This window comes from Elephas maximus, chromosome 4 (assembly GCF_024166365.1).
Source record: "Elephas maximus indicus isolate mEleMax1 chromosome 4, mEleMax1 primary haplotype, whole genome shotgun sequence".
NCBI lineage: Eukaryota > Metazoa > Chordata > Mammalia > Proboscidea > Elephantidae > Elephas > Elephas maximus.
Window position 1 is genome coordinate 122,619,526 of NC_064822.1, and position 18,338 is coordinate 122,637,863.

Consider the following 18,338-nt stretch of genomic DNA (forward strand, 5'->3'; position numbering starts at 1 on the left):
CTGTGCCCATCTGCCATGTTGTATGTGTATTTGGTTTTTTTGTCTGTCTCCTCCTACTCCCAACACACACACACACACACGAATATAAGTTCCATGAGGGCAAGGACTTTGTTTTAGTTACTCCTGTACCCCGACTGGAAACCCTGGTTGCGTAGTGGTTAGGTGCTATGGCTGTTAACCAAGGGGTCGGCATAAACCATAAACTCTACGAGGCAGTTCTACTCTGTCCTGTAGGGTCGCTATGAGTTGGAATCAACTCGATGGCGGTGGGTTTGGTTTTTTGGTTGTACCCCCATTACCTAGAACAGTGTCTGATGTATAGAAGGCACTCAAATTAATGAAAGATAAAGGGAATCACAAGTATCTCTCTAGTTTTTGGCTTGTACGTCATAATGATAGATATAACCATTTAATGAGGGGTGGGAGAAGGAACAGATTTAGGGTGGGAAAAAGATTATGAATTCAGTTTTAGGCATGCTCAGTTTGTGATGCCCATGAAACATCCAAGTAAATAGATCATAAGTAGTTGAATATTCTAGTATGGGAATACAAGAGGAGATAGAAATATGGCTATGACAGATGATATTGTAAACCATGAAGATGGATAAGATGAGGGCATTTGTGAAAAAGAGAACCCAGGACTAAGTCTTACAATATTCGAATGGAAGAAAGATACTTCTGTTATAACCGGAGAAGGGATTATGGATGCAAGTGGTTTCTAGTTTTTGTGAAGGCTTCCATTATTCCAAAATTACTTGCGATATATCTAGGCAGAGATGTCTGAATATGACATCAGACCAGATCATACAAGACCTGATCCATATTCCATTGAGTTTTTCTCCAGTACTGTTCAGCTACATGGTGCATCTAGGGTAGAGAGAAGAAGGGGGAGAGGAATTAAGAGCAACTAAACTAGTTTTTGTTTTGTTTTGTTTTTATTAGGCCAAATTATTTAGCTAATTTACTTAACAAACATCCATTATTCTCTATGTTCCAAACATTGTTCTACACATTAGTGATACAAGACAGTGCCTAGTGAGTGAGATCCTGGTGGCATAGTGGTCAAGAGCTATGGCTGCTGACCAAAGGTTGGCAGTTTGAATCCACCAGCCGCTCCTTGGGGCAGTTCTGCTCTGTTCTAGAGGGCCACTATGAGTTGGACTGGACTCGATGCAGTGGGTTTAGTGAGTGAGATAGGTGTATAAATAAATAAGAGGTAATATTTGATGTTATAGAAAATATGACTAGTCAAATGTTATAGAAGCAAGGAGGAGAGAGCCATTGAGAAATAAGTGAGCCCTCATCAAGGAGTTGATTTCAAGTCGGGTTCTGATTTCATTTGGTAGAATATGTTACTATCCATTATGACATTTTGTTCATCTAGTCATAAAGACGCGGAGAATTAGCAGAGGTACAAACTATAACAGTAGTTAATGCCCGTTTCCACATTTTGTCACCACAGAAATCCCTAATCAGAATTTTATTCTGCTACAGCAAAACCATTCTTCATTCACTCAATAAACACATATTTTATCGATGTGGCAGATTTTGATGCCTTTTCACGTGTGTCCAGACAAAACCCATTGCTGTTGAATTGATTCTGACCCTACAGGACAGAAGAGAACTGCTCCACAGGGTTTTTAAGGCTGTAAATCCTTACAGGAGCAGACTGGCACATCTTTCTCCCACGGTTCACATGTATACTGGCTCTAAAAAGAGGAAAACAAAAAAACAAAACAAAACAAAAAAATTCTGAGCGTCAGCAATATCAATGGAACAAGCATATAAGCCTCCTAAAGTAATTATATTAAAGGTGCTGTTCATTGAAATTTGGAGGGTTTATTGGAAAATTAATCTCTCTGCTTTATAATTCTGATTCATGTATAATAAATTATCTGTCATTTAGACAGATAAACTGAATCATTGACACTAATAACACACACAAACATATTCACTATATATATATGAAAGAGTATGTGTGTGTGTCTGTGTACATATATACACACACAGGTAGTCCCTGAGTTACGACAAACCACACTTAAGACTGGTTTTTGGTTTGTTTGTTTGTTTGGTACATCTTATCGTTAGTAATGTTTTTGCATACAGTGTTGCAGCATGTAATTTGCTGATGTCATTCTGATGTTTGCTCACAGATGTATAATATTGTGATTTATAAAGATACTGATAATAAAAGGCAGTAATAATGAAAACAAAAAAAATGGAGTATTCAACTTATGTCAGAACCAACTTACAATGGAGTTGTTGGAACAGAATCCCATCCTAAGTGGAGACTACGTATGTGTGTGTGTATGTAACACACACACACACACATTTGTGTTCATTTTATAGATTTGGTATGTAATTGAGGCATTATGACTAATTCTTCAATAATCCCTAGGGCTTTTATAAGCTTATGTACTTTGCTAGAAGACTTTCAGTAAGGAAATTTAAAACGAAATGATTTTGGAGAAAAATGTTACCAATTTTAAGAAAATCCTTAATAGGACAATAAATATACTTTAAGACTCCTCTTATATTTACAGTAGAGTCACTGAATACTATACCAAAAATGTATTTTTCATCATGATTGTACCACCATCTAACTAAGACCTCTGATTACCTTTCCTGGGACTTGCTCCCTTTTCTCCTCTTTGTTCTTTATCTTCTAACCTCACCACTGTATGCCTTCCTCTTAGCATATATACATGGTTATGTCATTTTTAAGAGTAAGGGAGACCCTTGACCTTGAAAAGGATGTTGTTGTTGAATTGACTCTGACATGGGGCAGTCTTACCTGTAACAGAACAAAACATCACCTGGTCCTGTTTGCTCTCCATGATCATTAGTATGTTTTCATTGTTGCAGCTATCGTGTCAGCATGTTTCATCGAGGGTTTGCAGTTGACTCTATAGCAATGAGTTTGATTTTGGGTTATACCAAACATGATGTTTGTTTGTTTGAAAAGGATCATCTGTGCTTTCTCTCCCTACTTTCTCATCTTGCATTCAGTAATCCTCATCTCACTGTAGTCTGTCAGCTACATAGCATGTTCGTGAGAAACATGGAACCTGGAACCAGACTACCTGGATTCACATCGTAGTTCTGCCACTTAGGAATTGTGTGGCCTTGAATTAGAAACTTCTTAGTTTCTTCATCTGTAAAATAAAGTGCCAAAGAAGTTTTTGGTAAATGTTGCCATCAAGATGATTCTGACTCGTAGCAACCCAATAGAACAGAGTGGAGCTGCCTCATAGTGTTTCCTAGACTGTAGTCTTTATAGGAGCAGATCACTCGTCCTTTTCTTCCACAGATTGGCTGATGGATTCAAACTCGATCTTTCAGTTAGCAGCCAAGTGCTTGATCATTGCTTCACCAGGGCTCCTTACTTGGCATATAATAAGCAGTACTGTATATAAGTGTCAACTGCTGTTATCATCATCACTGTTATCATCACACCACGCCACAGAAATTGCTTTTGCTAAGGTCATTCTTGACCTCCTATTGCCTAGGTTCTCTATAGCCCCTTTACCTTTGAGAAGTTGATATCCACTTATATACTGACAAATCCCAAATCTGTCTCAACTGTAATTCTTTCTCCTGAGTTTCACTCCAATATATAACTGTTAAGCAGACATCTTTGCCTAGATAGACCATAAGCAACTCAAACCGAATGTGAACTAAGACTAAAACTTATATGCCTCCAGAAACCTAACACTTTTTATTTCTTATACTCCCTTATAGGTACCACCATTGACACAGTAACTCAAGTCAAAAACCTGACACTTGTCCCAAATCCTGTTTGTTCTACCTCTTAAATATCACTTGCATCTGTCCTCTCCTGTCCTGCCAGTGCATTATTTCAGTACTTCAGCATCTTATATGTGCAGTATCAAAATACATCTCTGAGTCATCTCTGTGTTCCAATTTTCCCTCTTCCAGTCCATTCAGTACATTTCTTCCTGATTCATTGTTTTAAAATGTAGATGTGATTTTGTTACCTTCAAATAATTCCTAATATATGTTGTTAATTATTTAGATCAGTGTAATGATCTTTTTAATAATGAAATAATCAGAAATCTTCATAGTTCCTGTTATCACATGGTTTTAAATTTCTGCTTCAATTCAGCTTAAACATTTATTGTCAGTTAAGGGCCTAGTGTAATGAAATGATAGAGAAGTAAGTGGCTTGGTTCTTTCTCTTAAAGAATGTAATAAGTCAAACTTTTTTTTTTTCAATTTCTACTATTCCTGTATTGCCTTTGCAGGAGGACTAAAATTACTAAATCATACAATTCTTACACTCTTTTATTCAAAAATGTTTTTTCCTGAATATCTTGTTCAGTAGACACTGAAAGCAAACAAAAAACACTATTAAAAAATCTTTTTTTTTAATTCCTTGACCATCTCGATCACCTAAAAAGTTAATATTGACAATTTCATTTTGAGCTAGTTTTGAATTGTTAAGGATTAAAATGGAATGGGCTGTAAAATACTAAACAATAAAATTAAATTCATAAGCTTTAGTATTTTTAACATAAATATAACTTATACTAATGTTTCTTAATGTTATTAGAACCATGCTATGATTTTAGCATACTTCCATAAAATGAATACCTAAACATAAAATCATTCATTGAATAGCCTGTTATTTGAAAAAAAAATCACACAAGTGCTGTCATAGTCTAGTAGTTTTAAAACCTCACTTAAATACACCTTACCTGAAGTTTATAGTACTGTTGGTGTTATAATCATTATCAGAGACTTTCAGATTTATCTTTATCACAAATGGATGTTCCATCCAATTTCTTTTAACTTTCAAATGCGAAAATGAGCGGTCTTTACATAACCACTACTTTTCTTACTTTGACATCTCTGGTTACAGGATTTAATGTCTTCGTGTGAAAAGGTAGTCTTTTTGACAGACTTAGAATTCTCCTTTCTCATATAGATGAGGGACGAAAACTGTTTTTTTTTTTGGCTAGCCAAGAAAGTATTTCCCATCAGTTCTCAGACTTACCAGAGCTTTAGTAATTCTTCACTGAGCTCAAGTAGTGTGTGAAGAAGGAATTCCATATCATTTAAAGAGAGGGATAACCGCAGAAACTTTAAATAAAATTAAATTTTCTCTTACACATGGGGACCAGATTAATATATATGTTAAAATGGAAGAAGAACATCCTTATCTAATTAAAAACCCTGTCTTTAAAACTAAATTTAGTTAATGTAAAAGCTTATAATTTTAAGTAAAATATGCCAGTTTTCTTCACTGACTAGTTGGGAGAAGAAAAACCATAGTTAAAAGAAAAGGAAAGGTAAAAAAAAAATGAAAGGAAAATTTTATCTCCTTTTATTTACCTAAACCTATTCTCTAAAGGAAGTTTGAAGAGAAAATGGAAATGTAAAGCAAAATACAGCTGTATGACTTGTGTTCACTTTCACAAAATATGTGGAGAAGCTTCAGGATTGATCTCTCAAATCTGATAGGATTTGCTTTTTCTAGAAAAAAATTAGTAAAAATAGAAGCCTCAAGTGGCTTAAAATTGTATCATTTTTTATGTACTTGATGAAAAAACAGGCTTATGTTTGTAGTTCTTCATTGTAAAAGTTTATATCACAAATTTTTCTCACAGCCACTATCTTATTACAGAACTATAGCAAATATCCCAGTATCAATAGAATGCTTCAGAATTACACAGTGCCTTCTTTTTTCAGAATGCTCATACTATTGTCATGATAAACTGGCAAACAACTAAAAATGTGGCAAATCTGAAAACTCTTTATATATTAACTGTAAAATCAAGAAAAAATATTTGGGGTATTCCAAGGTGATTTTACCCATGAATTTCTTCAGATTTTTTTTTTACTCATAAGAAAATAAAAATGATTCCTTTATTTTAGAATGGGTTTTTACTTTTAGTATCAGCAGTTTGAAGGCATAGGTACTTTTTTAAAGGGTTGTGAGTGACATTACATTTTGGTCAGTTAGAGAATGAGTTACACAACTCAAAGGCTTTAGGTAATCAAAAATTAAGTTTGTTTTCTTTCCTGTTCTAGTTACCGGTTTACTAAAATAGTGAGCATACATGATCACTTGAGAATTGGGCTTCTGGAGCACCTGAACAGAAAGGGAGTGGTTCATATTCAGCATTACAAAAGACAACTTTCTCTTTTTGAAGGGGATTACTTTGGCTATTTTCCAGGTACTGGGGAAATTCCAGATTCATTACAAGTTATTGGGTTGGCTATTAATTATTCATTTTCTAAAATATGTTGGTTACACACTTGAGATTTGGTTATATAGTAGAACTTTATTTGACTTCCTCAATTAAAAGAAGTTATGTGGACGTTTATAGCGCAATACAAAACTGAGACTCTTACATGAGTCACTAATTTTTTTCAGAGAGCTCTAAAAACATCAGACTTATCGATCAGCACATACTTAGTGGAAGAATTTCTTGAAAGTAATATAAAAGCAATAGGATTTGTGCATGTGTGTATAAGGAGAAGTTATGTGCAATACATTGCAGTCTTTCCAAGTAAATAATGAAAGAAAATCATACGTCATATAATATTTCAGTTTTAGGGTGTTTGATTAGGAAGAAAATTTATAACTAGAGAGTTCTTCCTAGAGAATTAATACTCTATATAAATAGTTGAATGATATATACATTCTTTTCTTAAATAATCTTCAGGGCAGCAGTAGATAAAGAGCTATATACATTAAACCATGAGCAGAATATTCATTGAATGTGACTTTTGATAACGTAGAACTCTTTTTAGAATATAGATGTTTATGTCAAGTTCTAGGTCGAAGGTTTGGGGAAAACAATCTTCATTGAAAATGTATCTCCAAATATTTTTCCTGCACATATCTTTCACTGATACTGATGTATCTTGACGGTTGTTAGGGTATTCATAGTAGTTATTTTCCTAAATTAGGAAAACCTCTTTAGATGTTTGTCGGACTTTTTTTTTTTTTTTTCAACTTACAGAACTTTTGGATAGGTTATAGTTATAGCAGTACTTTTTAGTCAGGTGCTTTCTCACTGCTCTAGGTCTTACTAAGGACTACATCTGGTCTTTCTACCATACAAATTTACATTCATTCAGCAGACCTTTATCGAACTATGTGCCTAGCATGTGCTAGATTCTGAGGTACAAAGGTGCACAGGATATGAACTCTGCTCTCAAGATAAGCGAGTCCAAGGTATAGAGTTATACCTAACTGGGGAGACGTCCCAGAGAGGAAATCTGAATTTTGATAAATTAGTAGAAGTTAGTAAATTAGTAATTCTTCCTTGAGGTAATGAGGAAGATGTCATAGTTGGAGGAGATGCTGAGGTCACTGTTAAACTTTAAGTAGGAATTTCTTACAGGGGAAGAATACTCTCAGAGGCAGATCTTAATACAATAAACTAAAGAATACATCTCTAGATTCTTAAGCTTCAAATTCAGGAATACTCTTACTAATTGCAGTTTGCCCTGTAAAATGCTTGTGCAAGTACTAGCAGAGGACCACAAAGCCATTTTGAGGAAGAGATGTTTAACACTTACCTCTGCTCACTAAATTCTTGGCTCGTATATATACCAGCCATTCTCATCACTCCTCATGGGTCAACAGTTTTTCATAATAGCCTATGTCCTTAACCTTTCATTTACCAAACATTCATTATATCATGAAGGTTAAATTAGTGAATGCCAAAAGCGCCTACATATTAAATGTGAAATTAGTTTCTTGATCCTTAAATCTTAGGATTGCACTTGTCAGTTTTTCACACTATTAACTTGCCTAGGGATTATAAGGAGACCCTGGGTGGTACAAATGGTTAAGTGCTAGACTACTAACCAAAAGATTGGCAGTTCAAACTACCCGGAGGCACCTCAGAAGTAGCCCTGGCACTCTGTTCCAAAAGGTCACAGCCTTGAAAATCCTATGGAATGCAGTTCTACTCAGCATACATGGGATCACCATGAGTCAGAATCAACTTGATGGCAACTAACAACAGAGATCATGAAAAAATATTTGTTCATAGACACATCCAAATTCCCTGAGGGACCAAATTACTGACCATGGTCTCGGGGGATAGCTAGCTCAGTTGGCCTAACGTGATTTATAAAGAAAATGTTCTACATCCTACTTTGATGAGTTGCGTCTGGGGTCTTAAAAACTGTGAGCGGCCATCTGAAATACTCTACTGGTCCCACCCTGTCTGGGGCAAGGGAGAATGAAGAAAACTAAAGACACAAGGGAAGGATTTGTCCAAAGGACTAATGGACCGCAACTACCACAGCTTCTACCAGACTGACTCCAGCACAACTAGATGGTGCCTGGCTACCACCACTGACTGCTCTAACAGGGATCGCAACAGAGGGTCCTGGACGGAGCTGGAGAAAAATGTAGAACAAAATTCAAATTCACATAAAAAGACCAGACTTACTGATCTGACAGAGACTGGAGAAACCCTGAGAGTATGACCCATGCAAACCCTTTTAATTCAGTATTGAAGTCACTCCTGAGGTTCATCCTTCAGCCAAAGATTAGACAGACCCATAAAACAAAACGAGACTAAATGGGCACACCATTCCAGGGGCAAGGGCAAGAAGGCAGGAGGGGACAGGAAAGCTGGTAACAGGGACCCCAAGATCAAGAAGGAGAAAGTGTTGACATGTCGTGGGATGGGCAACCAATGTCACAAAACAATATGAGTATTAATTGTTTAATGAGAAACTAATTTGCTCTGTAAACCTTCATCTAAAGTACAATTTAAAAATATTTAAATATAAAAATATTTAACCTGGTTAACCTGTCCCTTAATGTAAGTTTTAAACTTTTTTGTATTAAGAGTTGGAACTATTAGTACACAATTTTTTTTTCTTCAATCTGATTGCTCTTTGTTATTGTTTTAAACAAGATATTTGACAAACTTTACTCAATTTTAGGACTGACTGTAGGCACAATTATGATATAAAGAAAATGTGGCTTAAGGTATATGTGTTTTATGGCCAGTCATGTTACTTCATATTTAGATCTCATTTTACTAGTGATTAATTGGAAGATCTAGTTCTCCTGAGAAACTGAGGTGTTTGCATTAGTCCTCGTCAGGCAGGTGAACTCTAGTGAATTAACAGAGGAACAGCTCAGGATGACATGTGACTGGTAGACTTGTCACAAGACTCATCATAATTAGCCACAAAAATATCAAACTGTTTATATAACTCCTTTTGTTTTTCACGATACATTCACATATATTCTCAGTTTTTGCTAAGAACAATCATGTATGTGGAGGAAGGGTGAGTTTTGTTATTATTTACAATCCAGGAAGCATTGAAATAAGAGATCTATCCAACTAACCACAACACATATCATACGGTTGCTAGTCCATATTCTGCCACTCATTAAAATATCTTAGGGGTTAAGAAGCAAATTTCCTACTTGTATGTATGTAGGGGTTTTAAAATATGTATGTCTTTAATAAAGGAATTGCTTTGAGAGATAGGAAAGTGATTTTTTTTCTAGTAGAAGACTCTGAGAGAGACGCTTTCTTGGTAGCACAGCTTGGTTAACATAACTCTGGTTACGATTTCTATTATTGAACTCATGAAAACCAGCTTTGTTTTTTAAAACATTGTATATAATGGTAAACAGTCCAAGTATCCAATTTCCTTTGTAATTGTCCAAGTGTTCATGTGTCTAAGATAGCCTCATGTGCAAAGGTTGACCTAATAAGTTGAACAAAGAAATTACAAATCAAACTGCATTACGACCACGAGACTGGCTTCTTTAAGAAACCAGCTTCTTTCTTCTGCCAGAATCATGACATTGAATACTACTATAACAAGTAGGCCATTACCTGGGGCATGGAAATACTTTCTTTGACCTCTGTTCCAATTATGCCTTGAAACTTATACCAAAAATTATAAGGGAACTTTTCATTTAACTGGCCTTTATACTATTTCAAAAATATATTGACTCATTGGATAATGGTATTTTCAAGATGAGGAGGAAAAGTCTGACAGCTTTTTAAACTATCATGATTTGTGTATTAGCAGAACAATTAAACTGGCTGTCCAATTTCTGTTTTTACATGTACTTGTATAAATTTTTAGAAAAATGTAGCCTGTGAGTTTTTTAATATTCAACAAATAGGATTTTTTTGGGGGGGGGCACATTTAGATCTTAATATTTTCAATTTAAGGTTTATCTCAAAATACATTGGTTATGGTATCTTGACAGAAATACAGCCAGTTACATATCATTAAAAGTATTTGTGTTTAGTTGTTGTTTAGTTTGTTAACATTGAATTACAATCAGTTTAAATCAGGCATGTGTCACTGTGCAAATAAGTCCTGGTCTCTATGTGAAGGACTTTTTAAAAACTAAGGCAAACCCACTGAAAAGCAGATAGTAAATAGAATGAAAAAGGGGTTTAATAGGTGCTGCCTCTCTTTTGATTTAGTATGTATATGGAAGTGTTTGAAGAAACTTTTGAGATTGTTCATTACAAGCGAATATATTTTTGCCTCACTAATATTCTGTTCAACAAAAATGTGTCGAGCATTCTGTGCCAGACATTAAAGGAAAAGAGTAAACAACAAGAGGATGAACACATTCGTAAAATAGGCCAAAACATTTTTATTAAGCATACATTTATTGGGTACATACTAAGTGCCAGGTGACATGGTGCTCAGTGCTGAGGATAGAAATATGAAAAATGTCATGGTACCTCTTGTGAAGGTCCCAGCCCAGTTTGTAAGACAGACAAACTAAAAATTAAAGAGTTGCAGTATGTTATCAAATAAGTGCTATAATAAAAGTGAGCATTAAGCAGTATGAGATTATACAGGAGGAATCTAGGGAGGCTTCTCAGAGAAGAAATCTGAATTTTGATAAATTAGTAGAAGTTACTAAGGCAAAAAAAAAAGTGCATTTCAAGTAAATGGAGTGATGTTGCAAACTTAGAGTGAGAAAATATAGAGTCAAGGAGCCACAAGTGATTAAATAAGGCTCAAATGAAGTGAAATAGGTATTGGCAAGGGATGAGGCTACATAGGTAGGCAGAAGATAGACCCTTCTAAAGATCTGGCATTGCAGTCTGAAAGAAGGGAAAGCCATTAAGAGATTTACAGCAAGGAAGTGGCATGAGTAGCTATACATTTAAGAAAGATCACTATGGATGCTGTTGAAAAGCTAAAAAGAAATCCAGTTATATTTGGAAGCTCTTTGCAAGATAGGAATACATGTGAATAATTAAGTAACAAAATTCAAGAATTATTCTTGTTAACACAACTTGAATGAATCTTTTGAGGTATTTGGTAAAGCCATAAATTAGCTTCTTTGTATAATTGTGTTACAGGCATTAGTGGAATGGTATAGCTTAGCCTAAGCCTGAGATGATCAAGTATAAGAATTGAAAAAATAAATAAATAATTGTTGTGAATTGCTGTCTGACCACCCCTTCATCTTACTGACTGTTAGTGTTGATTCTACTCGTGCTAAATCAGATAAAACTACTACGTAATGGCATTTCTGTCCTGTGTAACTATGATATGCTCTAGATTGCCTGACACTACCTTCAGTGCTGGATCTGTAATTAAAAGGACATATAATACAGAAAAAGAGAGAAGGAAACTCAAAAGGAATATAAGATTATGAGAAGTGTTAAAATATAAAAGGAATTAGGAAGGTAGGTAGGGAAGTATCCTCCTTAATTCCTCCTATACTGTAGCCCACCTCTATCTTCCTCTTCCTCGCATAAATAAACTTTTGCTGCTGAAATGTACATGTAAGTGGCTAAAGGCCTATATACCCTACCCCAAACATTTTTTAACTATTTACATTATTTTCGCTGCCTAAGAATTATACAATAACAAGTTCCATAATATTATATATAATTCTCCCTTTTGCCTTAAGGTGGGGGGCACACTACCAGTTTAGACTGTATTATTTTTATTATGGACTGGGCAGTGTTTCATTCTGTTGTGTATAGGGTTGCAATGAGTCAGAACCAACTCTGCGGCACCTAACAACAATTTTTATTACATAGAAAATTCCTAAAGAGATATTATAGTTACTTGAGCAAACATAATTTATATTTGAAACCACAAAATAGAGCACCATCATTTTTTTTTTAATTAAGTATAAGTTGAATATGCTCATTTTGGAGTTTTTGCTAAGTAGTACATGGTAGGTAGTCATACTTTATAGAATCCAGGTTAACTGCATGAACTGAGTAAGCTGAACCCTTCATAGCTACCAAACCTGTTTAACTTAATCCAAGTGAATGGAAACCAAGATCTGAAAAATTTTGATTTCCATTAATGTAAATCACAGCTCTCATAGGAATGGGTTTCTACTAATTTACATGCAAGCAGCTAGCTAGCTTTTCTTACAGCACTTTACCACTTGCCTCCAAGACAAATATTTTCCTGTAGCAAAAAAAGTCATCTGTATGATGGTATGTCTGTGTCAGTCATTGCGTATTCTACTTAATGACTCTAGACATCTAATTGATAAAGTAATGTTGAGTCCATATTGAGGTCACATTATTCCATCTTGAGAAATATTATGGAAAAAACTGTACTGCTGCTCTTTATTTTAAAAGTACTAAAATTTAATTCAGAATGGAAAAGAATTGTAAAATTATTTGTAATTTAGATCTTGCTGTAAAGCAAAATTAGATTATTGTGATATTAAAGAGGAGCTGGCAAAAGTGAGAATGCACTCACCCAGAGTTCACATAACTAAAGTTTGTTTTCTCAGACTCAGCTAATCTGTATTGTCTCTTCTAAAAATGGTTGACCAAATGGAAAGTTTAAAGTTTGCTTTTTCAGGATAAGGAGTTAACAATGGAAGCAGTAAATACCTCTTTTAAGTTAATTTCTTGCTTGCACTCTATCTCAGTTTTTACCTACTCAGGCTAATTTGCAGGTGCCTGGGATGAGTAGACAGTCCATAATTTCTACCAATCAAGTAAAAGACGGAAAGAAAACTCTGAGCTTCTCTCCCAGTTAACAGGTAGTTTGCTGTGGTTAAAATTAATTCAGATTTTACAGCAACAAATATTAGCATTTACATTTATTATAAGTAATTGAAGTTTGAGAAATGAATAATTGAGTGCATCATTTGAGTGTTTATTTGGCCAGTTATTTATTATCCCAAGAGACCATCCTTTAATATTTTCTCTACATAAGTATTATGCCAAATCAATTTGTTTCTCTCTTCATTTGTAACATGTTTTAAGGATCATGCACATGTGGTTACTTTTACTTAAAAATATATTTTATTCTTTGCAGTGTTTGAGCAACACGCCTCCACTTACTGAATATTTCCTCAATGATAAGTATCAAGAAGAACTGAATTTTGACAATCCGTTAGGAATGAGAGGTGAAATAGCTAAATCATATGCTGAACTGATCAAGCAAATGTGGTCTGGAAAATTTAGCTATGTCACACCAAGAGCCTTTAAGGTCAGTACGGAATATGCATTCTCAGCAGGAACGATACCACCCTCAAGGAGATGAAAATTGGTTCTTGGGATGGAGGGAAGGGAGTCAACTATTACAATGGTTTGAGGACCTGAAGAGAGACACAGGACACAAACAGTATATATATAGTATTAAAATTTAATGGGACAGATGAGTGATTAGGAAAAAAATACCTGAAAAGTCTCCTGGGTCAGGGGACAATGATGAAAACAAGGTTGAGACACACTAGTATGATACAGGAATGACTGTAGAGAGACAGCAATGAGCATTTGCACAGTTGTTTTAGAATACAGTGTATCTCTGAAAAGCCTACCTGAATATACAAATTTAAAGGACGAAATTTGGGCATATGGTTGAGCTTTCAGTTTATTTTGAAACTTATTGTAACTTTGAGAAATTGTTGAAATGAATCTGCAAAACAAATGCTAAATATTTTATTTACGTTCCTCTGATTACAAGCATTTCCTCATGTATCTGTTAGCTGCTTAAATGTCTTTTTTCGTGAAATGTCTATTCATATCCTTTGCCCGTTTTTTAATTGGATTGTCTTTTTGTTGCAGAAGTGTTGGATTTGCCTGTAGATTTTAGAGATTGGACCTTTGTCAGATTTATCATTGCCAAAAATTTTTTCCCAGTCTTTAGGCTCTCTCTTTAGTCTTGCGCTGAAGTCTTTTGATGAGCATAAGTATTTAAGTTTTAGAAGATCCCAATTATCTAGCTTGTCTTCTGGTATTCATATATTGTTACAAGTCCTCAATATTAATTAAATTTATTTTCGGTATAGTTCTTCAAGCTTTTAAGTTTATTCATATTTGTGAATTGGCTCCTTAGAATCAATAAAATCTCAAGTAATTTAGCTTGTCATTCCAGTAAGAATTGAGCTGATATTTAGAATTATGTTATCATAAAAAAAAGTTTTCCAAATAAATTAATCATATAAATTTTATGGGAAATTTTAAACTTTTAAAGAGAATAAGCCATTTTAAACCATTATTTATATAAATAAATGGCTTTCGTGTAGGACAGCTATTAGGGAACATTTTATTAACTATACACTAGCTCTTAAAAACTAAAACAACCAACAAACAAAAAGACCCTGCATTTATATTCTTTGACTTTCTACACTTTGGACAAACTAGCTCAGACAAACCACCTCTCAACCCTTAACTATCGTGCAATTATTAGATTTTATTAGACTTTCCTCTCATAAAATTATGTGTAAATAGCCTCTGGACATCTGATTTTTTCCTTTCAACTGTGATTCAAATGATTACATTTCTTTTCAGTCTTACTTGAAAAATGTTTAGTATTGTGAAGACTAGGAGAATTATATATGAACACGAATATTCCACTACTTTCTTCATTCTCTTTTTATACAGAGAAACTAAATGAGAGCCTTGTAATTTTTTACTAGTGACCCAAAGCAAAATGTTGCAATTTAATAGTCTTTACTGTTTCCCAATCATTTGTACAAAAGTTTATCAGATTTTCTCCTTTTTCTTTCCTCAGTTCAACTTTTTTTTTCCTTTTTATTTTATAGAGTGGTTATTTAAAAAATATTTTTAGATATATAATCTACATGTGATAAAATGTAGCCAGGTTGAGAACCTATCTCTTAATGTCTGCGATAGAAAGTCCTAGAGCTGAAATTAAGATCAGGAAAATTCTTTCCAAATAGTAAAACATCAATTAATGACAACGAAATCTAAGAACAAACAGTGATTACTGTACTGATGTATTTTTTTTTAAGGATTCCATGTGTTAGTCTGTTTTCTTCCAGTTAAACTTCACTGAGTGCTTATTGGGAATGGAAAACAAAAGATAATATATAACTCATTTATGTTCCCTTTGGGTGGAGGGGTGGATGTGTGTGTGTGTGTGTGTGTGTGTGTGTGTGTGTGTGTGTGTTTTTAAATCGCATCCCTAGAACTGATTTTATAGTTTTGCATCTCCTACAGACACAGGTAGGACGTTTTGCACCTCAATTCTCTGGATATCAGCAGCAGGACTGTCAAGAACTGTTAGCTTTCCTACTAGATGGACTACATGAGGATTTGAATAGAATTAGAAAAAAACCATATATACAATTAAAAGATGCTGATGGAAGGCCAGATAAGGTAAATTTTATGATATTTTTGTCACCGTTGTTAACATTCTGTGATACCTCTTTGTAATATTTGTTTGTTTTCCCTATAGGTGGTTGCTGAAGAAGCCTGGGAAAACCATTTAAAAAGAAATGATTCTATTATAGTAGATATATTTCATGGCCTTTTCAAATCAACTTTAGTTTGTCCTGAGTGTGCTAAGATTTCAGTAACATTTGATCCTTTTTGTTACTTGACACTTCCATTGCCCATGAAAAAGGAACGTACCTTGGAAGTTTATTTAGTTAGAATGGATCCACATACCAAACCTATGCAGGTAAGTAATGTAATTATTATTTTCCTTATTTCTATAAAAAATAGCATTAACTCCGTATGCTTCAGGTACAATTAGATAATAAGTTTGTTTCTATAAGAGTGTTTATAAGCTAAATACTTTGGAAATTATATAGTTTTTCAGAATCTTGAAAAAATGAAGGATGTGTAAAGTGTTAATTGTCATGAAAGTATAAAATTCTCATCAAAGAAACAGGAGGAGTGGTTTGATTTTACAATGTTGTGATAAATATTAGTTTACAAAGATAAATAATAATTTCTAACCTGGATGTTTTATGTTAATTTTTTTTTTTTTTTTTTTGTGGTGGCTGTTGGAAGTAAAACTAATTCATACTATCTATTTTAATTCATGATATAATAGTATATTTAAATGCCTGTAATTTTTAGGCATTTTAAGAACTTAGAAGAGAAATGAAAATTTAGTTAGACTGAAAGTATTTGATTCTATAATGTTCTCACCTTTAGCATTGTAGAGTATCAGATATTGCTTATTTTATACAAGAGCCCTGCGTTAGGCCTGATTTCATTGCCTAGTGTTATATTTGGATTATTTTACAACTTGTGGAACAAGTCACTGTGTATTTAATCCCTTTTTTATTGATAATCCTTTTCTGACATTTGACACACCCCAGTGAAGGTAGCTCCCACTTCTTTTCCCTTCTAGTCCCCTAAATTCTGTTATAACACTTACCAGGTTCTCAACCTAGCTACATTATCATATGTAGGTAATTTATATCTAAAAAAAATTTTTAATAACTATAAAGTAAGTTTAAAAAATGTGAACTGAGGAAAGAATCAGAGAAATTTTGTCAGTATAATAAATTAAATAGTAGTGTTGTAGGGAAAAGAAAATTTTTAAGAAGAGGGTGTCAGGTGTCATGCTATAGACAGGTCAATAAAATAAGGACCGATAAAGATTTATTGATATACCAGTTATTGGTAACCTTGGTAACAGGCTAAATAGAGAGGTAAAGACAGAAGCTAGGAAGTTGAGAAGCAAACGGAGGTGAGGAAGTTATGATAATCAGTATAGACATTACTTTTAACAAAGTTACTTATAACAAGGAGGTGAGAGACAGAGGAATTACTAGAGTGGAAGCAATGAGGAACTATTTTGGTTTTTTGTTTGTTTTTAATGAGTGACTTGCTTATGCTTATGAGAAAGAGTCAAGATAAAAGAAAGGATAATTGCTGGGCTTAAGTCTCAGAGAAAACAGAAGATGGGATTCAGAGCATCAGTGCTAGAGTTAGCCTTGGATGGGAATCTGGTTTTCTTTCCATGTGTTGCAAGAGACAGAGAAAAGGACCTGAATGGATTCAGGAAAATTTGTAGGGTAGTAGGATATTGGAGATTTTCCACCCTGCTTGCCTCTCTTTTCTTGGTGGAATAGCTATTCTGGTGATCAGTGAAGAGAGAAGTGATAAGACACCAAGGCTAAGGATGGTGAAGATTTCAAGTAGTTATTAAGGCAACTAAGTGAGTAAGCAAATAATTTCTAGGTAGTGTTGAAGAATTTCTGGGTAGTGTTGAAGGATCATTTGAGATTAGACACTGAATTCTTAGCGTACTAGTCTCCAAAGTCTCTAAAGTTGAGCAGTTTTCTCAATCTTATCTGAACAGCTCAGAGGAAGTTCAACATCAATAGAACTGAGTAACAAAGGAGTTAAAGGTTTTACAAGCATGCTGGGTCTAGATGGAAGGGTGTGAAGATAGTAGGAAGCTGGTAAGCTGGGAGAAAACTGAGAGCTGAAAGGACTAGAAATCTCAGCGCATCCCAAGAATAAATAGGAATGAGTTTACAGGTTAAGTATGAAGTAGTGGTTAAAGAATAACCTATTAGAGTTTAAGATTTCAGAAGTGGGACAGTTTCAGGTGATGGAAGTGGACTAAAACTGAATCAAAGTATAGGTCTTTGAATTGAGGAGCCAAGGAATAGTAAGGTTAGGATAAATCATTCATACGGAGGTTGTCACCCAGGATGATGGCAAGGTTGGTGACAGACGTGGTGAGCCAAATGCCAAATGAATATAAGGAAGCAACCATGAGGTCGGTTACATCTGTCGAATATTTTTTCTAAAGTAATAAATTTATTATCTTTTTTTAGTACAAAGTGGTTGTCCCCAAAATTGGAAACATATCAGATCTTTGTACAGCATTATCGGCTTTGTCAGGAGTACCTGCAGATAAGGTAAGATGGTTTTGTGATGAAAACATATAACTTGATGTTTAGTTTTTAACTGTTGTAAAATGAGCTTAATAGAAATTTATTTCCTTTTAGATGATAGTTACTGATATATACAATCATAGATTTCACAGAATATTCGCTATGGATGAAAACCTTAGTAGTATTATGGAACGAGATGATATTTATGTGTAAGTATAAAATTCATTGTGTAAAATGTTACTTGAGAAAA

The 18,338-nt window shown here is 34.3% G+C and overlaps 1 protein-coding gene across 6 annotated transcripts in view; it reads left to right on the forward strand.

Annotated features, from left to right (window-relative positions):
• Positions 1-18,338, forward strand: part of USP15 (ubiquitin specific peptidase 15) — a 138,828-nt gene that overhangs the window by 102,877 nt on the left and 17,613 nt on the right. For 3 of the 6 annotated variants that reach the window (XM_049883753.1, XM_049883754.1, XM_049883756.1), the window contains 5 exons: positions 13,294-13,467; positions 15,444-15,602; positions 15,682-15,906; positions 18,029-18,112; positions 18,203-18,297. In XM_049883753.1, coding sequence (XP_049739710.1) covers positions 13,294-13,467; positions 15,444-15,602; positions 15,682-15,906; positions 18,029-18,112; positions 18,203-18,297 — 737 coding nt within the window. The other 3 variants (XM_049883757.1, XM_049883758.1, XR_007517251.1) reach the window with 3 other exon arrangements.